The sequence below is a fragment of the Pseudophryne corroboree genome, chromosome 3 (assembly GCF_028390025.1).
Source record: "Pseudophryne corroboree isolate aPseCor3 chromosome 3, aPseCor3.hap2, whole genome shotgun sequence".
NCBI classification, from domain to species: domain Eukaryota; kingdom Metazoa; phylum Chordata; class Amphibia; order Anura; family Myobatrachidae; genus Pseudophryne; species Pseudophryne corroboree.
Window position 1 is genome coordinate 433,622,002 of NC_086446.1, and position 25,745 is coordinate 433,647,746.

At 48.1% G+C, this 25,745-nt stretch overlaps 1 protein-coding gene across 2 annotated transcripts in view; it reads left to right on the plus strand.

The window, feature by feature from the left end:
• The window catches only part of SPHK1 (sphingosine kinase 1), a 65,286-nt gene extending 40,006 nt beyond the window's left edge, over positions 1–25,280 (plus strand). Inside the window, exons 2-5 of one of the 2 annotated variants that reach the window (XM_063960413.1) lie at positions 14,053–14,199; positions 15,047–15,141; positions 15,226–15,341; positions 23,410–25,280. In XM_063960413.1, the coding sequence (XP_063816483.1) occupies positions 14,053–14,199; positions 15,047–15,141; positions 15,226–15,341; positions 23,410–24,199 (1,148 nt within the window). In that variant the 3' untranslated portion in view covers positions 24,200–25,280. The remainder of the gene's footprint in view (positions 1–14,052; positions 14,200–15,046; positions 15,142–15,225; positions 15,342–23,409) is intronic. The other variant, XM_063960414.1, reaches the window with a different exon arrangement.
• The last annotated feature ends 465 nt before the right edge of the window (positions 25,281–25,745 follow it).

Below are 25,745 nucleotides of genomic sequence, written 5' to 3' on the forward strand. Positions count from 1 at the left end.
CAAATTTGATACCCTGGCTGAGGAGGACCTAGAGTTCGCTCATTTGGTGCTGCAGAGTCATCCGCACTCTCCCGCCCGTTTGGGAGCTTTGGTATAATCCCCATGGTCCTTGCTGAGTCCACAGCATCCACTTAGGACGTTAGAGAAAATAAGAATTTACTCACCGGTAATTCTATTTCTCATAGTCCGTAGTGGATGCTGGGCGCCCATCCAAAGTGCGGATTGTCTGCAATACTTGTACTATCTGAGCTATCTGTTGAGAGGCTCAGTTGTTATCATGCTGTTAACTGGGTATTGTATCACGAGTTACACGGTGTGATTGGTGTGGCTGGTATGAGTCTTACCCGGGATTCAAAATCCTTCCTAATTGTGTCAGCTCTTCCGGTCACAGTATCCTAACTGAGGTCTGGAGGAGGGTCTTAGTGGGAGGAGCCAGTGCACACCAGTAGTCTAAAAGCTTTCTTTATAGTTGTGCCCAGTCTCCTGCGGAGCCGCTAATCCCCATGGTCCTTACGGAGTCCCCAGCATCCACTACGGACTATGAGAAATAGAATTACCGGTGAGTAAATTCTTATTTTCTCGTAGTACGTAGAGGATACTGGGCACCCGCCAGGTGCTTAGTTCTTCCTGCACTGTAACTTGGTTAAGTATGGTTGGTTCAGCTGTTGCTGTTCCTGATTCCAGTTGGGTTAGCGTAGCTTTCCTCTTGTTTGTGTGTGCTGGTTCGGAATCTCACCACTACCCTTTTTTCTGCAGCGGGGAACACTGTGTTCCACAGGGAATACATCGGGGTGTAGAGATGGATCTTGATCCAGAGGCACCAACAGGCTAAAGCTTTAAACTGTCCCAGAATGCTGCGCTAGGCAGCCCTGAAAAAGCTTTTTAGAAGACTTCAAGAGCTGCAGCACTTAATATGTCAGTGTGACATACTGTGCTGTGACTCCATCACCTCCCCAGCGGCGTCGCATACTCCCGCTGGCTCTGATCCCGGGTACTTGCGGCAGAGGCACTCCGGTTCCTAGGCACACCACCGCAGATGCTCTCCTGGATCGCGAGGCACTCAGTAATGATATTCAGCTGACGGGGTGCCGTTCCTGTGAAGAGTATGCCGCGCACCCCATATGCATGGGAAGGATGGCACGCCACGGTCTTCTTAAATAAAGTTAAGGTTTAATACCGTTTCAAGACCTTAACGGTCTTTTTTTCAAGGTGCTGGAAAACTATTCAATTAAAAGTGCTAACCTTAAATAAGAGTGAGAGACTGAGAATCAATCCGTGCAGCCCGCCTTCCGGATGCCGTCCTCCTGGTCCCTGACGTCATCGCCCACGGACTCACTGTGTCCAGAGGCATTATGGGGCGGTTACCATAGAACCATGTATATGATGTGGACCCGCCACTTCCTGGCTCGTAGTGTGTTTGGCTGGTTGATCGGGCACACAGTAAGTTGCCATGGTGAGGAACGGAAGTCTCAGGCGCGCTGCATGGATGTTCTGAAGAAAAATAAAAAACAGTGCACACGTTAAAAACATGGAATGAAAAAGCAGTTTTTAGAACATTTTACAATACAATGAAACACTATAAGGTTAAAGGTCATAAGAACCAAAAGAGTCCGCAAAAGGATTAGCCTTATTCTGTAAGTGTGTTCCATGAAATTTTATCATTCAGTCCCTTAGGGTGAATGGTGTATATATCCATCTGGATTCTAATCTGAGCGATTTTGTCAGGGACCAGGAGGACGGCGTACGGTAGGCGGGCTGCACGGATTGATTCTCAGTCTCTCACTGCTATTTAAGGTAAGCACTTTTGATTGTATAGTTTTCCAGCACCTTGAAAAAAAGACCATTAAGGTCTTGAAACGTTGGTATTAAACCTTCACTTTATTTAAGAAGACTGGATTTACCTGAGGGGGAAGTTTTGTGTGATGGTCTGTGTACTATGTCTCATACATCTCCCAGTCAGTCCGCAGCTCCTGTAATCAATCAGGAGCCAACCTGGGCTGCGTTCACAAACCTACTTGGTTCTCTACTTGAACGCTTTATGCCCCCTATAGGACCACCTGTAATATTACAGTCACTGATGTCCCCATGGTTACTCCGCATTGGGTGGGAAAATTTTGCCTCACGGATTGTAGCGTTTGACTCATTCCTTGGTCGGGCAAAACCGTATTCCAGGTCACTCTTGTGTCTGGGTCATCTAAGCAGGCTGCTTCCTCCTCCCTCTCCAATAATCTCTCTGATATTTTATCTGAAGAGAGGGGTATTTGCTGACCTGTCAGTCCAGAGACGGATTAAGGGGGGTCACAGGGGGTTTGTACCCCGGGACCTCCTGTCTCAAGGGGCCCCCGTCTGAGCTGCTCTGCCTCAGACACAACTGCCCCTTACACACAGTCGCACTGAGTAGAAGCACGAAGAGTTACAGAGCTACAGCAGTAGCTCTCTGGCTTGCAGGGGCACGCCTCCTCCCAGTGTCACTGAGAAGAGACAGACACCCAGTGCGGAGTCAGTCGGAATAGAAGAGAAGAGGAGAGTCAGACCCGAGACCTTCGGCTTCTGCTGATTATGATAACAAGTGCAAAAGGTTAAGCTACAAAGAGAGGTGATTGCCATGCCACCAGCTGCACACAGTAATAGCGTCTGTTTGTCTTAGTAGTGGGGGTGGGGTATGAATTCATGTCATGAAGTGTATGTGTGTGTGTGTGTGTGTGTGTGTGTGTGTCAATAAGTGTGTGTTTCAGTAAAGAGAGTCTCGGTCAATAAGTGGTGTCAGTAAGTGGCACCTGTGTCGGTAGGTGTATTTGTGTTATGTGAGTCAGTAAGGGGTATTTGCATCAAGTAAGTTGTATCTGTGTCAGTAAGGGATGTCTGTCAGCAAATATGTATGATAATGTGCCAATAAGTGGTGTCAGTAAGTGGGTTAGTAAGGGATGTCTGTATCAGTAAGGGGCATGTGTCAGTAAGTGTACTGTATTTGTATTGTGTATGTCAGTAAGGGATGTCTGTCAGCAGGTATGTATTTGCCAATATGATGTCTGTGTTCATAAGGGCTATCTGTCAGTACAGTAAGTGGTGTCTGGGTAGGCATGTGTTAGTAAGTGTGTTTGTGTCAGTAAGAGATGTGTGTGTGTGTCAGTAAGTGTGTCTGTGTCATTGTGTGTGTGTGTCGTAATTGTGTCTGTCAGTATGCTTGTGTCAGTAAGAGGTGCTTGTGTCAGTAAGAGATGTCCATGTTAGTAAGGGGTGTCCGTGTCAGTAAGGCAGTGTGTGTGTTTGTGGTCAGCTATGGCGCTGTGTGTGTGTGTGTGGCAATGGGGGGCAGTGTGTGAGTGAAATTGCATGCAGTTGAGGGAGGGGGGCTCCAAACAGATTTCTTGCTTATGGCCCCAATGAAGTATAAATCCTGCTCTGTATGTGGGTACAGGAAATTGCTGTTGTGGGAGGAGAAGTACACACACAGCAGGCATAACCATGGGGGAAGGGGGCGGTGCTGATGAGAGGGGGAGGGCCCCCCTGTCTTTAGTGCCCTGGGCCCCCCGAAGGCTTAATCCGGCCCTGTGTCAGTCCCTATATTAGGTGTATCTGACAAGGATTTCCCATTGCTAAATGATACCACTTACCTTGTGGTTACTGGGAAGCAAATCCTACAAATCATTGATGATAAGAACCCTACAGTGGTTAAGCAAACTGATATGTTCAACTCTGTTGCCACAATCTGACCATTAAGTGTACATCAGACAAGACCCCTGGTCTAATCCAGGGAAGACATTCCCCCTGTCTACAACGGGCATTAGCTCGATATCCTCCCCCTGCAGAGTTATATAACGAGTAGGTAATTCACTGCTAGTGAACTCATGCGTCACCCATCGGGTGTCGTCCACTCGGCCTCTCACCACTGTCCCCTCACTGTAGGAATCGACAGGTAAGCGTGTGGAGGGATGCCTGAAGTCTATTACTCCCTTACGGGTGTTGTACATAGACCACGATTGTGTCCTCTGTGGGTTGCAAAATAGATTGATGACTGGATCAGGCATTAGAGGAAGAGCTGCCCGAGGATATATCTGACAATGCCAGACATTCCTTGTCTCAGAATTTCACCGCCACCTTTTTCTACACCACGAGGCGTCCCCTAAGGCGGGTGTGTTGGCTGCCAAGGCGTCGAATACGTCTGTCCTGGCTCGCCGTTTTCTGTGGTTGAGGTCATGGATGGTGGACCTGGACTCCAAAAGTCCTTGGAGGTAATCCCCTTTTAGTGGGGACATCATATTTGGGGAAGACCTAATTACAAATTGGGTCTGAATCGGCAGCTACTATGACTGCCTTTCTCCCAAATGCTACTCCTTCTGCACAGAAGGCAAAAGGTACCACTTTTCCCTGCTTTCGACCTTAGGGGAAAGCGAAGGTCAGGCATACCCAAGATTGACTCGTGCTCCCAAGGCCTAACTTTTCTGGGCTGCTCGTCAGCCTGCTTCTCATGACAAGTCTGCTGCATGACGGGACAGGCCTCTCCCTGGGGGATCCCAGGGTAGGGGGCCGACTTCTACGATTCATCCAGGTCTGGTTAATGACCACTTCAGACGCATGGGTGTGAGAACCTGTCTCTCACGGGTACACAGTCTCTTCCCTGAGACGTCCCCCTCGCTAGTTCTGCACATCGGTTATCCCTTCGGATCCGTTGAAGGCGCAAGCTTTACTGATGGTTGTGCATTCCCTCCTGGATACAGGAGTGGTAGTGCCGGTACCTCTGTCCCAGAGAGGCAGAGGATACTACTCGACCCTGTTTCTAGTCTCGAAACTTGATGGGTCTTTCCGGCTTATTCATAACCTCAAATCACTGAACAAGTTTGTGAGAGTGTCCAAGTTCCATATGGAAACACTGCGCTCAATTGTACTGGCCGTGGACCTGGAGACTATATGGTATCCCTGGTTATACAAGATGCTTACCTGCATATGCCTATTGCCATATCGCATCAACAATGTCTGCGGTTTGCTATTGGCAACCTTCACTATCAATTCCAGGCTCTGCCGTTTGGACTGGCCTTGGCCCCTCGGATCTTCACCAAGGTTATGGCCGTGATGACGGCTCATCTCCGTCGCCAGTGAGTCAGGTTCCTGCCGTATCTGGACGATTTGCTGATTCTGGCAAACTCCCACGATGTCCTCCTCAGTCATCTACAACTGACGGTAAACTTCGTACAAGCCCACGGGTGGCTCATCAACTGGAAGAAGTCCTCGCTGGTCCCTGCTCGGAGCATGGTGCACCTGGGGGCACTACCGGACATACACAGTCAACGGCTGTTTCTGTCTACAGAGAAGGTCCTGAAACTTCAGGACAGGATCAGATACTTCCTCTCTCGCCCAAGAGTGTCGGTACACTAGGCGATTCAAGTACTAGGCCTCATGGTGTCGGCTCTCGACATGGTAGAGTACGTTCAATTCCATTTCTGCCCTCTACAGAGGTTAATCCTTTCCAAGTGGGATGGCCTGCCTCATCGGATCAGGTCTCACATGATCTGCTTGACTCCGGAGGTTCGCCTGTCGCTAACCTGGTGGCTACAGGACCAGCAGTTGAGTATGGGCTGTCCCTTCTGGATTCCCAGCTGGGTCCTACTGACTACGGACACCAGTCTGAAGGGTTGGGGCGCGGTGTTCGAGCAACACTCTTTCCAGGGTCGGTGGACCATGGAGGAATCACTCCTCCTGATAAACATTCTGGAATTGCAGGCTGTGTTCAATGCTTTGTCTCTCACCCTGCCTCTGATACAGAACAGGCCTGTTCAAGTACGGTCAGACAACGCCATCACGATGGTGTACATAAACCATCAAGGCGGCACTCCAAGCCGCATGGCAATGATGGAAGTGCCAAAAATCCTTCGTTGGGCGGAACGCCTTCTGCCGGCAATATCGGCAGTGTTCATTCCGGGAGTCCTCAACTGGGAAGGTGATTTTCTCAGTCGTCAGGATGTGCACGCTGGAGAGTGGAGTCTTCATCAGGAAGTCTTTCAACTCCTAGTGAACAAGTGGGGTCTACCAGATGTAGACCTGATGGCGCCTCAACACTATCACAAAGTTCCGGTCTTTGGATCAAGAACCAGGGATCCTCAAGCAGCGTTCGTGGACGCTATGACAATTCCATGGAACTTTCGGCTGCCCTACATGTTCCCTCCAGTGTCACTCCTGCCCAGGGTACTACGGAAGTTCAAACAAGAAGAAGGAATACTACCACTAGTCGCTCCAGCATGGCCCAGACGGCATTGGTTCTCAGACCTGCAGCGTCTATCGATAGAGCATCCTCTTCTACTTCCTCAACGCCCAGACCTCCTTGTTCAGGGCCCTTGTCTCTATCCAGACCTGACCAGACTGGCTTTGACGATGTGACTCTTGAAGCTTTACTCCTGAGGGCCAAAGGATTCTCCAAGGCAGTTATCCAAACTATGCTAAAGGCCCACAAACCGGCATCTGCGTGGATTTATTATAGGGTCTAGAATTCTTACTTCACCTGGTGTGCTGCTAAGAATTACGATGCTTACAAATTCAGTACTTCCAGACTTCTGGCTTTTTTTGCAACAAGGCCTTGACTTAGGCCTTCGTCTGGCCTCCCTCAAGGTTCATATCTCTGCCTTGTTGGTTTGGTTTCAGAGAAAAATTGTGTCTATTCCTGGCGTTCATACTTTCACTCAGGGTGTTTTATGGATTCAGCCTCCCTATGTCACTCCTATGGCTCCATGGGATCGGTCTGTTGTTCTGAATGCCCTGCAAGAGTCTTCATTTGAACCTCTTGAGTCAATGGACCTTAAATGGGTCAAGGTCCTGTTCCTAATGGCTATTGCGTCTGCTGGGAGGGTGTCGGACAAAGGCGTCCACCCTTTCTGATATTTCACCGTGACCCGGCAGTTCTTTGAACTAACCCTGGTTATTTGCCTAAGGTGGTGTTATCTATTTCACCTTAACCAAGAGATTGTGGTTCCAGCCTTCATCTCTTCTGGTTTGTCCTCCAAAGAGAGGTCTTTGGATGTGGTACGGGCTCTCCGTATAGACGTGGAAAGGACTGCCTCTATCAGGAGGTCAGATTCCCTTTTTGTACTTTTTGGTTTTCACAACTTTACCTGGCCTGCGACTAAGCAAACCTTGGCCAGATGGATTAGAATGGTGATTGCACAAGCTTCTGCACAGGCTGGACCTCCAGCTCCTGCTGCTGTTAAAGTCCATTCTACTCGGTCTGTTGGACCCTCTTGGGCGGCCCGCCGTGTCGCGTCCGCAGATCATTTGTGCAAGGCGGCTACGTGGTCCTCAGTGAACACGTTCATTGGGTTCTATGCCTTTGATACTTCCGCCTCCCAGGATGCTTCCTTTGGACGCCGGGTTCTCATACTCACTAAGGCGCGTCCCTTCCCTTGAGGAACTACTTTAACACATCCCCATATATTCCCTGTGGAACGCAGTGTACCCCGCTGCAGAAAAGGAGATTTATGGTAGACGTACCATGGATAAATCTCTTTCTGCGAGGTACACTGGGTTCCACAGGGCGCCTACCCTGACGCACTTAGCTTCTTTGGGTTTGTATGGCATTAGCCGCTAGTCCCTTCTCCTGTCGTGAGAACGTGGTTCTATGTGACTAACATCTGCCTTCTCTTTTTTACCTGCTTCTGCATTGGACTGGTTAACAAAACTGAGCTCACAGTGCCTGGAGGTGGGGGTTATAGAGGAGGCCCCGCAATGCATTCTGGCACAGTCTAAAGCTTTAGCCTGTTGGTGCCTCTGGATAAAGATCCATCTCTACACCCGAATGTATTCCCTGTGGAACCCAGTGTACCTCGCAGAAAGAGATTTAACCATGGTAAGTCTACCATAAATCTCCTTATTTCCGTCTCTCAACGTATGTCCGTCTCTCAACGTATGTCCGTCTCCTCGGGCACAGTTTCCTAGACTGAGTCTGGTAGGAGGGGTATAGAGGGAGGAGCCAGCCCACTTTACAGCCCACACTATCAAATTCTTAGTGCCCATGGCTCCTAGTGGACCCGTTTATACCCCATGGTACTAAATGGAACCCCAGTATCCTCTACCGACTGTGAGAAAAGGATTTACCGGTAGGTAATTAAAATCCTTCCCCCCCCCCAATAACCATGGGTGCCGCTTGGTAAAAAATAACTGGTGCAAGTGCACTGAGGCGCAAAAGCCAGTAAGGGCAGGTGATTTAACACTCCCCTACTTCGCAAAAAAGCATTAATCATATATCTGGCCAGATGACTGTCAGAAGCCACCAGGTCAAAAAAGCCTCCAGTCGTCTACGCATGTGATCTCTTTATGGTCTGACTCTGGTAGATATATTCATATGCTGATACCAGGGCCGTAACTACGTGTGTGCCAAGTGGGCTTGGCACACAGCGCAGTTGCCCTGAGGGCGCACGGCCAGCGGCATGTAATGAGTCAAATTGCGCCGTGCGCCGCGCTGGAGGGAGATGAGACCAGCGCCGGGCAGCGGACAAGGAGGAGGAGGGAGGGGGAGCAGGAATGAGTCAAATTGCGCCGTGCGCCGCGCTGGAGGGAGATGAGACCAGCGCCGGGCAGCGGACAAGGAGGAGGAGGGAGGGGGAGCAGGGAGCCGCAGCAGCGCTATTTCATTGGTAGTAAGCTCCGCTGCAGCATGCCCCTCTCCTTCTGTATTGGCTGCCCGGCGCTGCTATGGATGCTGGGATGCGGTTCCTTCATCCCAGCATCCACAGCAGCGCCAGGCAGCCAATACGGAAGAAGAGGGGGATGCTGCAGCGGCGCTTACTACCAATGAAATAGCGCTGCTGCGGCTCCCTGCTCCCCCTCCCTCCTCCTCCTCCTCACCTCACTGCCTGCACCGAGAGGGAGATGCCAGCACGAGGAGCCTGTCAGCGGGGATAAGGTAAGTCTCTCTCTCTCTCTCTCTCTCTCTCTCTCTCTCTCTCTCTCTCTCTCTCTCTCTCTCTCTCTCTCTCTCAGGGGTCCTGGCTGCCGCAATGTGTAAAAAGGGGTCCTGGCTGCCGCAATGTGTAAAAAGGGGTCCTGGCTGCCGCAATGTGTATAAAGGGGTCCTGGCTGCCGCAATGGGGGACTGGCTGCCGCAATGTGTAAAAAGGGGTCCTGGCTGCCGCAATGTGTAAAAAGGGGGCCTGGCTGCCGCAATGTGTAAAAAGGGGTCCTGGCTGCCGCAATGTGTAAAAAGGGGTCCTGGCTGCCGCAATGGGGGACTGGCTGCCGCAATGTGTAAAAAGGGGTCCTGGCTGCCGCAATGTGTAAAAAGGGGGCCTGGCTGCCGCAATGTGTGAAAAGGGGTCCTGGCTGCCGCAATGTGTAAAAAGGAGGACCGGCTGCCGCAATGTGTAAAAAGGGGTCCTGGCTGCCGCAATGTGTAAAAAGGGGGACTGGCTGCTGCAATGTGTAAAAGGGGGACTGGCTGCCGCAATGTGTAAAAGGGGGACTGGCTGCCATAATGTGTAAAAAGGGGGAATGGCTGCCGCAATGTGTAAAAAGTGACTGGCTGCCACAATGTGTAAAAAGGGGTCCTGGCTGCCGCAATGTGTAAAGAGGGGGCCTGGCTGCCGCAATGTGTAAAAAGGGGGACTGGCTGCCGCAATGTGTAAAAAGGGGGCCTGGCTAAACTCACCATATATACACCGATAGTTGTGGTACCGAGTCTGGATGTTGGTGGCTGAATGGGGTTATTAACTAAATACCGATTGAAGTGTTTCTAAATTAGTGAATCTGTCAGGCCGGCGCACTCTGGTATGCACCTATACACAAGAACCACACGAGTTGCTAAATTCTTCCACATATAGTTGTTTATTTGCCTTACTTATATGTACAATATCTTGGAAATTACCAAATGCAATTCTATTGTTATGCTCTACAACAGTTGCTGGGGAGGGTCTGTAGTTTGTTGTAATTGTACTTGAATGTTATGTAAAAATTTCAATAAAAACTTTTGAATTTAAAAAAAAAAAAAGGGGGCCTGGCTGCCGCAATGTGTAAAAAGGGGTCCTGGCTGCCGCAATGTGTAAAAAGGGGTCCTGGCTGCCGCAATGTGTAAAAAGGGGTCCTGGCTGCCACAATGTGTAAAAAGGGGGACTGGCTGCCGCAATGTGTAAAAGGGGGACTGGCTGCCATAATGTGTAAAAAGGGGGAATGTCTGCCGCAATGTGTAAAAAGTGACTGGCTGCCGCAATGTGTAAAAAGGGGTCCTGGCTGCCGCAATGTGTAAAGAGGGGGCCTGGCTGCCGCAATGTGTAAAAAGGGGGCCTGGCTGCCGCAATGTGTAAAAAGGGGGACTGGCTGCCGCAATGTGTAAAAAAGGGGCCTGTCTGCCGCAATGTGTAAAAAAGGGGCCTGTCTGCCGCAATGTGTAAAAAGGGGGACTGGCTGCCGCAATGTGTAAAAAGGGGGCCTGGCTGCCGCAATGTGTAAAAAGGGGGCCTGGCTGCCGCAATGTGTAAAAAGGGGGACTGTCTGCTGTAATGTGTAAAACGGGGGACGCTGTCTGCTGTAATGTATAAAAGGGGCTCTACCTGGTGTAGTGGCGCTACTGTGCAGTGTAATTTGAATAATGTAGACTACTGTGCACTATAGTTTGAATTGCTATTATTTTGTGGCCACGCCCCTTCCCAGTGAAGCCACGCCCCTATAAATTTTGCACTGCCCCTATCTTACATGGAGGGGGGGGGGGGGGGCGCGCCACTGTCGTTTCTTGCACACAGCGCTAAAATGCCTAGTTACGGCACTGGCTGATACCACTTATTGGGGTAGTTGTACTATGCGCCACTATATCGCTTCTTGTTTCGCTTCTTTACTGAGGCAAAGCAGGAAGCAATGCTGACAAGACATCTTGGCTGCTGGAGAGGGGGAGTGAAAACTGTGCCCTCCGGCGATTCCTATCAGAGCCCACAATGCATCAGTCTAGTGCTGACGCGCTGTGTCTCACTGCTTGGCCAGCTGCACTGAGCATGCTGGAGATCTCACAAGCATCATGAGATCTCCCATGCAGACACCACAGTGGCTGTAAATGGGGCAGCGACTGCTGCAGCTGTTGAAATCGTTAGCTGCAGCTGTCGGAACAGTCAGTGCCACTTACCGTTCATACGCTGGCACATCGGCGAACTATCTTAAAGATAGCCCCTGTCATTTAACACACAACTCCACTTTAATACATGGGAGAGAAGTGGTATCAGAGCACATAATGTGTGGTGATCAGCGTTCTCTAGCTTTTGAATGTAATTTCTGGCATTTGCGCATGCACCGGTCTTATTTTTTATTAATTTATTCCCAATGGCACCCACAGGAACTGCTCAGCTCTCTTCCTCGATATTTTGTATCCGCACACTTCCTGCCCCTCACCCCTGCCGCGCTGCGTTTTGGGCACTTCCGCTGGACTGGTGCATCCAGTGCTCCAGTTCACCTTCTGTCTGTCCAGTTTTACTGCTGATGGTCTGTCTCTGACCTTTGGAGGTAAGTAATTCAGCCAGGCTCCAGCTGACTCCAGCATCTGAGAGAGACTGTAAGAGACTTTATATCGTCAGAAACTGCATGTTCGGTATTGTGGCAGGATGCCATCAGTGAACGATATTAGTGTATACACACTGAATGATATCGCTATCTCGTGTGCCTGGGAGTTCAAGGGCAAAAACTGCAGATATTGCTTATGGAGTATATCGTCTAGTGTGTACCTGACTAAAGGGGTCATTCCGAGTTGATCGTAGCTGTGCAAAATTTTGCACAGCTACGATCAACTTTCCTGACATGTGGGGGGACGCTCAGCACAGGGCTAGTCCGCCCCGCATGTCCGTCCGGCCCCTCCTCGCAGAAGTGCAAAGGCATCGCACAGCGGCGATGCCTTTGCACTTCAGGAGTAACTCACGGCCAGCGCAGCTTTAGCGTGCTGGACGGGAGCTACTCCTTGCTCCCTGGCCCGCAGCGGCTGCGTATGACGTCACGCAGCCGCTGCGGCCCGCCCCCCGTTCGGTCCGGCCATGCCTGCGTTGGCCGGACCGGGCCTACACAATGGCAGACAAACGCCGCCGCTTCGCCCCCTCCCGCCCATTGATTGACAGGCAGAGGCGATCGCTGCCCTGCTACGGCCGTCCCACAGGCGCACAAAGGCGCCGGCGCATGCGCAGCAGGGACCCGTTCGCTCTGCTGCATGAAAACGCAGCGAGCAAACGAGTCGGAATGACCCCCTAAGTGTATTGTTATTCCTCTCCTTCTGATTGACCAGACAGCACTAATGGCATGCTTTTTGAACACTTTCATCCTTCACAACCACCTAATTTATTTGTGCGGGTTTGTCTGTGGTTTCCCATGGGGTTATAATGCCACCACTTGGTAGATACAGATTTTCTAAACTTCTACTGGGGAAACATCAAGGTTGGCTGATGTTCAGATGCTTTCTAAAGTTTGAGCTTTCAGTAATTTTCCATTGGGCTTTGGAAATTCAGCTGATGCAACCCTGCCAGTAAACCGCTGAAAAGCCAAAATCAACGCTTGGCAAATATACCCCCTGGTTTTGTATTTAACATTATTGCCCTTTTAAATCTGTAGCCAGAACTGCCGAAAAGCCATTGCTTAGTAAACATACCCCTCTGTGTCTTTAACCAATCCTATTGTATTAATGTTAGTCGTCCATTTTAAATCACTATAGGGTATGATGGCACTATATACAAACTGTTACTAGCATACAAGTACTTTCTATTTATTTTGTTAATGAGTTTGCTTTATGCAACTTTGGTGCTCTAAATAGTTTACTTTTTCAACTAGTTATTTTTACATTATTGGCCATATACTGTACTGTGATCCCAATACGTTTTGTTATAACCGTTGAAAAAACATATAGCTGAGCGCAGTATGGGGCCACATGAAGGCACACAGCCGACACGGTGACAGGGATTCAGTATGAATTACCGCCGGCCGGGATGCCGGCTGTCAGTATACCAACAGCGGCATCCCATCCACCAGTATGCCGGCAGCGAGGTGAGCGCTAGAATGCCCCTTGCGGGCACGGTTACATTCTCCCTCTATGGGTGTCGTGGATACCCACAGAAGAATAGCGTGTGGCGCTGGTATGTCGGAGGCAGAATTTCACCGCTTTATCACTTCTCCAGGTTTAATGCATCTGTCGCATTGTGACTGCCGGGATACCTATTAGCTTATTAATGACAGCATACTCCTGGATGTGGCCACTGATGATCTCTTTTGTAGATTACACAGTGTGCATGCACTATATTGTTTGTCCAGGACTGCTGGGGAATTCAAGGGAAATTGTTAGCGGCATTGCATCGCTTGCGAGTCATTCTGGTGTGTGGAGGCCTTCACGTAAAGGGGTGCACCACTTTTTAATCCTAGTAATACAAGTAGAACATGGTCTGGAGCGCTAATGACAGATAGGCTTGTTAGTGGATGCCCTTTTATCACCTATGTTTATCCTTAGCTGTAAGTTAAAGACTGGTGGGTAAATGTAATAGCCTGCAAAAAAAAAAAAAAAACATCCGCGAGATTCCAGCGAGTCTAGCTGATGTTTTAAAGAGACAATAATTTTTTAAGTCTAAACCAGGCCTGGCCAACCTGTGGCTCTTCAGCTGTTGTGAAACTACAAGTCCCAGCACGCCCTGCCACAGTTTTGCTATTAGGGAATGCTAAAACTGCAGCAGGGCTTGCTGGGATGTGCAGTTTCACAGCAGCTGGAGAACCACAGGTTGGCCAGTCCTGGTCTAAACCAACATGGTTTCGCCTTTTAAATTATTGGGGCAGATGTATTAATCCTGGAGAAGCGATAAAGCAGTGATAAGTGCAAGGTGATATCGCATCAGCCAGCCAGCCCCAAACTTTCATTTTCAAACCCGTAATGATTGCCACTTATCACTGCTTTATCACTTCTCCAGGTTTAATGCTTCTGCCACATTGTCACTTAAAACATTGGCCAGTCTTGTGGAACCTCGACGATGCCTGCAAGGCAGAGGTTATTACAGTTGACCCTGGGAATTTGTTGCATCTTGCATAAACCACTTACCTTCATTGATACCTACATCAAACCTGTTGTTTCAGGACAACCACGTCCCTGGTCCTCCCCTGTGCGATTTCTTGTGCTGCTGAATCCTTGCGGGGGTACAGGGAAAGCGCTGACTCTCTTTGAGACCCATGTGATGCCCATGTTAACAGAGGCCAATGCCAATTTCACATTGCTGGTGACAGGTAAGGTGACTAAAGGGTTATGTATGATGACATATAGGTTAAATCTATATATTTTAGGACTTTAACCTAGTACTAGATGAAAGACCTTGATGTTAGTTAGTTAGTTAGTTATTATTAGCAATGCGGATGAGTGTAATGACTAATGACAAGTGTATTTACATAAAGCATTGACTGTAACTTGCTCAAATACAGTTTATACATATCTTGCTATTCCGTGTGATGATCATAGGGAAGATGCACCCAATTAGAAATACATTTTATATTCCCCCAAACATGGACATACTTTTAGTGTGTGCAATTTTATCTGAATATTTGTATCATTTATTTAAGCCATCATTGTTTATCCGCTTGGAGGAAAAGCATCCCATTGTTCTAAATCCAGCAATTATGTACTTCCAGTCTTTGATAATGTATTATTATGCAGAGTAGCAGACAAATGACCTATAATATACAAGAGCAAGCTACTGTATAGCACTTTGTCAAGGCCAGAACTTATTCTCATAGGTTTGGCTTCATAGAAGATTTTGTGGACCTTGTGTGTGGCACATAGTTTGTGCCATTGTCCATTTAGTAATTTTAACTGGGCCATCCCCATTTTTCTTGGCATTGTTTCAGCCAAATAATAGGAATTGTCTATCATGGACTTGTCTAAATAAAAGATATGGTCATTCTATTCCAACTACAAATGGGAAAGTTACAGCACACAGTGATGCGCTATAGGTGCATTTGTCCTGTACTCTAATCCCTTCATGTATGTATCAATATGTAAAGTAGGGATTTTTTTACATGTAATGTGAAATGTCTGGTGTTGGCATAACATTAAATTTGTGTTTCCTTGAAACCACAGAGAGGCCCAACCAGGCACGTGAGGTGGTGCGGGACCAGGATCTGTCTAAATGGGATGTAATCGTTGCAATGTCAGGAGATGGACTGATGTATGAGGTAACTGATGTAAAACATGGAGCGCTACTCACTTTTTTAAAAGTGACTCCTATTTGTGTCTAAATAAACAATTCTGTTTTTCAGGTGGTTAATGGGTTAATGGAACGACAGGATTGGGCAAAAGCTATTAAGAAGCCCCTCTCTATCCTTCCAGGTGGCTCAGGGAATGCACTAGCTAGCTCCATCAATCATTATTCTGGGTAAGCATCTTCACAGGAGGCCTCAGTATTCAGGAATGTATCCTGTCTGAGTTACTAAGGCCAAATGTGAACTTGGGGCCATACATATGTGTGGGGCCTTGTTTTTAAGCAAGACCATGTTTTTTTCTTTCTGAAATTGGACAACTTGCTTTAACATTTGCATGTAGGTTAACATCATTGTACACTGGCAAATAGATGATACTGTTCTATCTATATTTTTATTTTCTTTGTTTGAACTTTATCCTCCCACAGAGTAACAGCTATTTCTCTTTCATCCACTAGGGGACACTGGAGCGCAGTTACAATGGGGAAATAGTAGGCAGTAACTGGGAGCTGGCACTTAAAACTCAAACACTGTGGCTAGTTCCTCCCCTACTATGTCCCCCCTCCAAGCCAGTCTTTGTTTTGTGCCCAAGAGAGCTAGTCACTCTTGGGTTTTCTCTTGTAAAAATTTATTTTTTTCCTTTTCTTTCTTCACAGACTGGCAGCTCTGCCAGTCTGCACCGTGGGAGCTGCCGGCGGGGTCCTATCGCAGCTGCGTGCGGCTCGGGATGGGCCCCGGCTGAAGGAGACACTGGGCTCTCCAGAGCTAGCCGGATACCGCTGCGTGCGGCGCGTGACGGGGCCGCTCCGTCGGCAGAAGATTCCGGCAGCACGGGGGAGGAGGGGCGGAGCTTAGTCCCGCTCTGCTCCGCCGTGCTCAGCGCGCGCTGGCGGCCATTTTCCAAGGCTGCAGCGCGGGAAGAAGCACCCCCGGTCACAGTGAGCTAGTTACAGTGGGGACAGGGGGCACTGGGGGCACCTACACTTTTTTATGGCTGCCTGACACTGCACAGTAGCGTGCAGGATAGATAGGGCTGCTGTGGCTACGCTTCTCCCTGCTCTCCCCCCTTCTGCCTATTGCTGTGTTTGTGTGGGGGAGGGTGACAGGTGCTAGGTGCTGCCATGGCAGATAAAGTCTCTAAGGAAACACAAAAACAGGGACACCTTTTATGGGAGGATGGTGGGTCAGAGCCATCTGCTCAGCCCTCATTAGAGCCCCAGAACACCGCTGCATGGACAACACAGCTCACAGAGGTTATGTCCCTGTTGACTAGTGAACTGAAGGCCTCTCGGGAAGATAAAGAGGCGGCCCAGTTCCAACAACTTGCCCCGGTACTGGAGCCAGAACCAGCATGGGCTGTTTCCCTGGCAAAATCAGTTGAAGGGCTCTCTAGGGCTTTAATCCCTTCCCAAGCCCCGTCCTTTTAGTCCTCCGCCACAGGCTTCTAAAAAGAGATTGCTAGCCTCTGTGTTGCAGGAATCTGATGAGGATATGCCTCAATTAGATGAGGCGGTGGTAGATTTTCAGGATACTGATGACAAGCAGGTGTATGAAGACTCTGAACCAGTACCTCAGGGTATAGAGGCTCTTATTACTGCTATTCGCTCAGTATTACAGGTGGAGGAGACAGAGCAGGACGCCTTACGCCCTTCAAGGTTTGGCACCAACCAATGCTTGCTGGTGACTTTTCCAGTTTCGGAGGAGCTAGATGCGCTCATAACGGCAGCCTGGAAACATCCAGACGCAAAGTTTCATGTATCAAGAAAAATGTCTTCCTATCCTTTTCCTGCAGATAGCAGGACGCGTTATGAGACCTCTCCGATTGTGGAACCTTCGGTGTCTCATCTGTCCAAGAAGACGGTTCTGCCGGTTCCTGGAGCGACTTCGCTTAAGGAGGCATTGGATAGGAAGTTGGAATCCACCTTGAAGACTATTTACTCAGCGGCGGGGGTATTACATCGCCCGGTGCAGGTAGGTTGTTGGGTCAACAAGGCGATGGAAGCTTGGGCGGAGCAATTGTGCTCTGGAATTCGGGACGATTTGCCGGTGGATCAACTGATACAGTTGGCGGATCACATCCGTGAATCAGCCCTTTATCTTTGCGAGGCTTCCAAGGACATCTGTATTCTCGGAGCTAGGATTTCCGCTTTAGCAATTTCGGCCCGCAGAGCTCTCTGGCTGCGGCAGTGGCAGGCAGATACGGAGTCCAAAAGGGCAGCAGAAGCATTGCCCTTTACGGGAGAAGTTCTGTTTGGTAAGGGTCTGGATGCCTGGATTTCTCAGGCCACCGGAGGTAAGTCGACTTATCTTCCTTATGCTGCTCCAGCCCCTCGCAGGCCATATAGGGGTCCCTCCTTTCGATCCTTTCGTGCCCCTTTCTGGTTTCGAGGCCAGGCCAGGGGAGGAGCTTCCACCTCCCATGGCCATAGGGGTAGAGGCAGAGGTTCCACAGCCTCAAACCAGTCAGAGGTTAAGTCCTCCACCACTACCACCGCATGACGGGCTTCCCTCCCACCTGGGAGACCACAGGGTGGGAGCTTGTCTATGGGACTTCAGGGATGTCTGGGTACAGTCCTGTCCAGATGCTTGGGTCAGGGATCTCATCATTTGCGGTTACAAGCTCGATTTTCAAGCCCGACCGCCCCAGTATTTTTTTACCAGGGGGTTTACCAATTTCCGACAACAGAAGAGTTGCCTTACAGGCAGCGATCCAGAAGCTTCTATCCGCAAAGGCACTGATCCCTGTTCCCTCTCAACATCGGAAACAGGGCTATTACTCAAGCCTGTTTCTTGTACCAAAGCCGGACGGCTCGGTCAGGCCAATCCTGAACTTGAAGGATCTCAATCCGTATTTGAGGGTATTCAAGTTCAAGATGGAGTCCCTCCAGTCTGTTATTGCGGGGTTGGAGCAAAACGAATTTCTGGCATCCTTAGACATCAAGGATGCATACTTACATCTTCCCATTTGGCCTCCTCATCAGGCTTTTCTCCGGTTCGCGATACAGGACACTCATTTCCAGTTCCAGGCCCTTCCATTCGGTCTCTCTTCTGCTCCCAGAGTGTTCACAAAGGTCATGGCGGTCATGATGGCCCTACTTCGGAAGCAGGGTGTGACGATTGTTCCCTATCTGGACGATCTGCTAATAAAGGCATGCTCGGCAGACCTGTTACTTCAGAATATCCGGATAACGCAGGACCTTCTGATTCGGCAGAGGTGGATCCTGAATTTCCCGAAGTCTCACTTATGCCCCTCACAACAGTTGCTGTTTTTGGGGATGATTCTCAACACGGTCCGTCAGAAGGTTTTCCTTCCTCAGGACCAAGATCCTGTCTCTGCAGATGCTGGTAAGGTCGGTACTTTGACACCGTCGGTTGTCAGTGTATCTGTGCATTCGCCTTCTGGGAAAGATGGTAGCGGCATTCGAAGCTCTTCCGTACGGTCGCTACCACTCTCGGCCGTTTCAGCTGTGTCTTCTACATCAGTGGTCAGGATCTCATCTGTTCCTTCAACAGCGGGTGACGCTATCTCCAAAGGCACGGTCGTCGCTTCTCTGGTGACTCCAGTCGGCACATCTGTTGGAAGGAAGGCGGTTCGGAGTATGGTATTGGACTCTCCTCACCACGGACACGAAGCTGGGGGGCAGTGACCCTCGAACATCGGTTTCGGTTTCAGGGGCGCTGGTCAATTCACGAATCTGCTCCCCCCATAAACATTCTCGAACTACGGGCGGTATACAATGCCCTACTTCAGGCACATCACCTGCTGCGCGGTCGAGCAGTCAGAGTTCAGTCCGACAACGCCACGACGGTAGCGTACATCAACCGTCAGGGCGGCACTCGCAGCTGTGCGGCGATGAGGGAGGTCACCAACATCCTCCTCTGGGTGGAGGAGTATGCTCTGTCCTTCTAGGCGATATTCATCCCAGGAGTGGACAATTGAGAAGCAGATTATCTCAGCCAGCAGGACATGCACCCGGGAGAGTGGTCGCTCCATCCCCAGGTGTTTTGTCAGCTGGTCCACCGGTGGGGAAAACCACAGATCGACCTCATGGCGTCCCGCCTCAACTATCAGCTGCCTCCTTATTACTTTCGAACGAGGGACTCAGCGGCGGCGGGCGTGGATGCCCTCACGGCTTCTTGGAATTTCGGTTCGTTTACCTCTTTCCTCCTTTCCCACTGTTGCCTCGGGTTCTGCAACGCATCAAGAGAGAAAACGCTCTGGTCCTCCTGGTGGCTCGAGATTGGCCACGCAGTGCTTGGTACTCCACCCTACACCTGTTGTCAGTAGCCGAGCCTTGGCCCCTGCCACTATGGGACGATCTACTACAACAGGGTCCTTTTCTTTATCCAGACTTACGCAGGCTACGTTTGACGGTGTGGCTGTTGAGAAGGCCATCTTGAAAAGGAAGGGGGTTCCTCGTACGGTTATACCTACTATGCTTCGGGCTAGAAAGTCAGTCACATCGTCTCACTACTACCGCATTTCTAAGGCCTATGTGGCCTGGTGTGAACGTTGAGCGTTTTTTCCTTCAGTTTTTTGCTTAGCCCGCCTTCTCAGTTTTTTGCAGGCGTATTTCTCGGCAGGCTTAAGACTGGGTTCACTAAAGGTGTAGGTCTGCTCTTTCGGTTTTCTTCCAGAAAAAGTTAGCCTTGCTGCCGGAAGTTCAGACTTTCTTTCAGGGGGTTCTACGAATACAGCCACCCTTTCTCCCTCCGACAGCACCATGGGACCTCAATCTGGTCCTTTCTTTTCTGCAATCTTCGTTGTTTGAGCCTCTGGAGTCAGTGGAGATGAAATATCTCACCTGGAAGGTGGTTCTCCTGGCTCTCGCTTCGGCCAGACAAGTGTCGGAACTTGGGGCTCTCTTGTCGACCTCCTTACCTGGTGTTTCATGCTGATAGGGCCGAGCACCGTACTCGCATGTCTTTTCTACCTAAGGTGGTGTCCGATTTTCACATCAATCAGCCACTTATGATTCCGGCCCTCTCAGTGGACTCTCCGGATTCGAGATCATTGGATGTTGTCAGGGCACTCAAGATCTATGTGGATAGGACTTCAGCTATTCGGAAGTCCGACTCTTTATTTGTTCTATACGATGCTGCCCGCCATGGTTGGCCGGCTTCTAAGCAGACTTTGTCACGATGGATTCGGCTGACCATCAGACTAGCTTATTTGGCAGCTTCTCGGGAACCTCAGTCTTCAATTTCAGCGCACTCTACGCACTCTGTGGGGGCTGCTCGTGGGATCTCCATGACTACTTTATGTCGGGCGGCTACTTGGTCGGGCCGACATACGTTTGTCAAATTCTACAGGTTTGACACTTTTGCGGCCTCTGCATCACAGTTTGGCCGAGCGGTTTTACAGGACTCTCAGCGCTCTCACGCCCATCTTGGGAGCTCTGGGATGTCCCCATTGTAACTGCGCTCCAGTGTCCCCTAGTGGATGAAGGCGAAATCAGGATTTTGGTACTTACCGATAAATCCCTTTCTCCGATTCCACAGGGGACACTAGACGCACACCCAGCGCTGCTTCCTCCTTTTTCGCTTAACGGTTTGCAGATCACTATGTGACTGCTTGTTTGGCTCAGGTTAACCTTTTGTTAGGTTAGGTTCCAGGTTTGTTTTGTGTTATCCTGGTTTACATGGCGGCGTTAACTTCCTCTACTTTAACGTTAGTTTATTCCAGCTCTCCTCGGGCACAGTTTTACGTAGACTGGCTTGGAGGGGGGGGACATAGTAGGGGAGGAGCTAGCCACAGTATTTGAGTTTTAAAGTGCCAGCTCCCAGTTACTGCCTACTATTTTCCCATTGTAACTGCGCTCCAGTGTCCCCTGTGGAATCGGAGAAAGGGATTTATTGGTAAGTACCAAAATCCTGATTTTGTAGGCTAAATTTACAGTCCACATATCTTGCCCCAGTAATTCCACTGCTTCTTAGTGGACTAATATGCTGCATACTTCTAAACCTTGATGGGTCCGTCTTAATGGGTCACATAGTGAAAAGGGATTCTAATAGGAACATTTTCAACTTTGATGAAAATTAAGAAATATATTGGTTATTAAACATGATAGTACCAAATGTTAACAGTTCAGAATTTGGATCAGTGTATCTAGACAATAGGGATATCGGAGCCAACAATATAATATATGCCTTCATAGGTTCTCCGTCTTGTAACATGTTCTATCATTCCTATATGTCATCTTAAATGACGTAACTCAGCTAGACGGTCAGCCACTTTGGTTAGAAAAATGTGCAGCTTTCTAATAATATAAAGTACACTGGTGCAGTACAATACTCACAGTCAAAATGTAAACCCCAGACTGTCAACAGGTACGTTATGTAAACATAAAAAACGGTGTGAGGTCCACCTATTTTCCTATAATCCGCACTGGGCTGAACCAGCCGGGAGGATAATGTTATAGCTGGGAGACACACAGTGTGGGGTACACTTGCCATAATGTCAACCAGTCCCAAACTTGTCAGCCAAGGGCTGGAGGAATAGTCCTTGTCTAGTTGTCCCTTGGAAAGTTAGGACACCCTCCCCCCTACCTCCTCTCATGAGGGGATGGAGTTGGAATCCCATAGGTCAAAATACAGATGCCGGAATCCCGACCGCCAGAATGCTGGTAGCGCCGCTACAGCTATTCCCACTCCTGGGTGGCCACGCCACCCATGGAGTGGGAATAAGAACCTGTGGCAAGCGAATTGCGCCACCGAGCCCACAAGGGGCTTCGTTCCACTCGCCCCCCTAACGGCATTCTGATGGTTGGGATTCCAGCGTCTGTATTTTGACCGCCAGGATCCCGTACTCAACCCCTCATGAGACGGCTATCCCAGGACTATTCCTCACACCCCCAGTGGTCCCAGCAAGCCTGCCCCCGGCATGATAGCACTTGTAGAACCACAAGTGCCAGCATGCCCAGGCATTAAAGGCCTGCTGGCCCTTGTAGTAAACAATGTGTCATCCCCTTTGGCTGGTTCAGCCTGGTGCTGGTTATTAGAAAATACGGGGCACCCCACCCCTTGTTTTCCGCTTATTTTCCAATATCTATAATCCTTAAAGTAAAATCTGTAGATTTAACTGTTTGTGCTCCTAAACTGAAGTGTCTGAGCTGCCGGCTCTTACAGTCGTCTTAAGTTACCAGCTTCTAGAAGCATCGGAGACAACAGCTGTCAGGTGTGGCTCTGCCATTTTATTATGACTGTCCACATTGTAATTGTGTCTTCATTTTGATGCTGGCAACGTTTATTTTTTTCAATGTCAACATTTTGACTGTTGACCTTATAACCATATCACCCTTTCGGTTTGTGTTGACATTCTATCAGTCAACATTTTGGTGTCAATATTTTTATGGTCTGTTTTGTCAGTCTCAATTTTGAGTACATCCCGTATACAGTGCAGAACTAGACAAAATCTCTCTTTAAAAAAAAAAAAAAAAAGGGCCATATTGGATGACATCACATGAGAAATACAGAGCGACAAAGTGAATCACAGCCCTTGACCTGGAGAATAACATGCATTTGGACTGGAGCAGGAAGGGAGTTTAGTATAGGTTGTCTTGCAGCACCATGAGACCAGGGAAGTGATAAGCAGCTGTTGTATTATCTTACTATGGATTATTCAGTTCTTAATGAGAAAAGTTAATTTTTGTAAGACACACGTTGTACACCTTTCACACCATATCAAAGTGTCAGACATTAATAGGCTCATATCCAAGCACATGGGTCTTCAACCTGTGGCCCTCCAGCTGCTGTGGAACTACACATCCCACCATGCTCTACCAGTTTTGCTATTAAGGCATGCTAAAACTTAGGCAGGGCATTCTGGGATGTGTAGTTCCATAGCAGCTGCAGGTTGAAGACCCATGTTCTAGCACAAATCCACTTCATCCTGTTTCATTAAAGTAGTTTGGGTCATCAACTGCCCATCAGTATTGGGGGGTGTATCATCTCTTACTATCTCTATACCAATAGAGAGACACCACTAGTGGAGCTCAAGAGTAAATTTAGTGATGCTTCACAGATTATCACGTAGGATTATAATCCCAGTATGACAAATCTGTGGTATAAATAGGACATATTTAACAAGCTGTGTACATTTCTATTTGCTGTATTACATGTTTCTGCAACTGGCTTAAATATTAATATTTACAATTTAGGAGTTACAAGGGTACTATCAGATTATAATTCTAGATTTGCCATTAATTAGTACAAAGTATGTCATTTATATTTGTTTGTTTTAAGCAGACACCAGCAAGTGACGGGTACCAAACTCCTGACCAATTGTGCTTTTATATTGTGTAAGGGTCAGCCTCTTCCGCTGGACATCATGTCACTGACCACCTCTTCCCAGCAGAAGATGTTCTCCTTCCTTAGCCTGGCCTGGGGCTTTATTTCAGACATTGATGTAGAAAGTGAGAAGTATAGATTTATGGGTTACGCACGTTTCACTATAGGCACTTTTGTTCGGCTCACTGCATTGCGAACCTACAGCGGGCAACTTTCATACCTCCAGGCTGGATCCTCATCAGAGATGGAGACTAACGCTAATGCACCTGCCCCCAGTAACTCTGGACAAAGTCCTTCAACAGACAGTATGGCATCCCAGGCTTTGGAAGACTCATTGCTAGTACCATTGGATCAGCCTGTTCCAAGTCACTGGCAAGTAGTTGAAGATCAGTTTGTCCTCATCCTTGCACTCTCCCAGTCTCATCTAGGGGCTGAGCACTTTACAGCTCCTATGGTGAAAGGTCCAGGAGAAGGTTATATTCAACTGTTCTATGCCACCTCCAGAATCTCCCGCAAATCTCTTGTTAAACTATTTATGGCAATGGAGAAAGGAACTCATCTAGACCATGATATACCACACCTGACCCATGTTCCTGTAGTGGCATTCCGGATAAAACCAGAAGAAAGCACTGGGATAATGACTGTGGATGGTGAGGTCATCCCATGCAGTCCAATTCAAGGGCAAATTCACAAGGGTTTGGGGCGTGTGATATCAATTGCACAAGATACAACGCGGCAGTCGTGACAGGAATGTGGGCAACAGACAAACCTCGATGGAGAGGTTTCTGTATAAAGAGGTACAATGATGCAACATAGATAGTACTGGGTTAGTGTGCTGCCAACACCATCCGCACAACAGTATAGTAACACTGACTTCTGGTTCTGTCACACCTAAAATAGATGCGTAGGTGTTAGTTTGTGCTAAGAAAAGACATTGCAAGTAAATGCCTAATGTTTGTCAGAACTGCTGCCTAGGAAAGAGGCATATTTTACAACACAATTTTAAAAGTTCATTAATAATAAAATGTGTGTTTTCTCATATAAAAGGTTTTACAAGAGTTTATAACAAATTACACTATTTTGAAATACAGGAGTGAGTGTGAAGGATATTTTCTCCTAACCACAGTATCCAGATAATGGTGTCAGCTTGTTTTCTTCTACCGAAATCATTACCTAGCTCTCTAATGTGTATATACATACAAAGATAGGCAGTCTGCTATAATGCTCTGTGATATTAAGAATATATAATGTGAATGTTATGAATAGGTAAGTACTCATTAAGAAAAATCCCCATAAGACATCAAATTATAGATTTTTATTGAAGGGTCACTGGGGAACAAGTTACCATAAGACTGAGCAGCTGCAGCAACTGTGATAGTTGTATAGATTATTTTAAACCAATTTGGCCCCAATCCTCTGCTTTTATGGGCCTATCACATCCAACCCACAGCACCAGGATGTATAAAATATCATCACTGGTGGAAACCGCAGTCAGATCATCATCTGTTACTATGTGCAGCCACTGACAAATTACACTGGACATTCATTAGGTCAAGTCTCCCTGTGAGGACAGTTTTATATTGTTCTTCTGGCAGTATAGGCACAATGTACAAGTCCACTGGAGAGAAAAATATATTTTTACAACTATTTATTGTTTTTTTACATTGCTTCTTGCAGAAATAAAAAAACATGGGAGATTGATATAATATCTTTTGGTAAAAGCATATATAAAACTGAAAATGCACAGAAATGAATGTGTATTCTTGTTACACACCTTACTGTATATTTACACAAAAAATAAATTAAAAAGTAACTGTTGTCACCAATGAATGTGTCAGTTACAAACCGTTATGTACCTGGGAAGAAAGTACACAGATGCAATGCAGGGCCCAGGTGTTATCAAACTTCATTGCTCAGCTCTGATCTAACAGCCGCCCACCCAACCCATGCTGTGTTCTGTATGTGGAATCTCCCACATAGTAATCCATCTGGTTGAACTTCAAGGAAATACCTAAAGCTAGACTACACAATTTTCTGTATAATCTAGCTGGTTGGGATGAAAATCTGGTACTGTATGGGAGTAAGTGACAAGCATTTGCTCCCAAACACTGGAAAATAAACAAAAATGGGTGTTAAATCGGTTAAATTAAACAGATTTTATCTTATCAATTTGTCTGAAGGACTGGTTTTGTACATTTACCAGTGTTTGGGATCAAATAGTCGATTGTCATCATACATTACCAAATTTCATTCCACGTAAACAAAGATCGGCAGTTGGCAAAAAAAAGAGA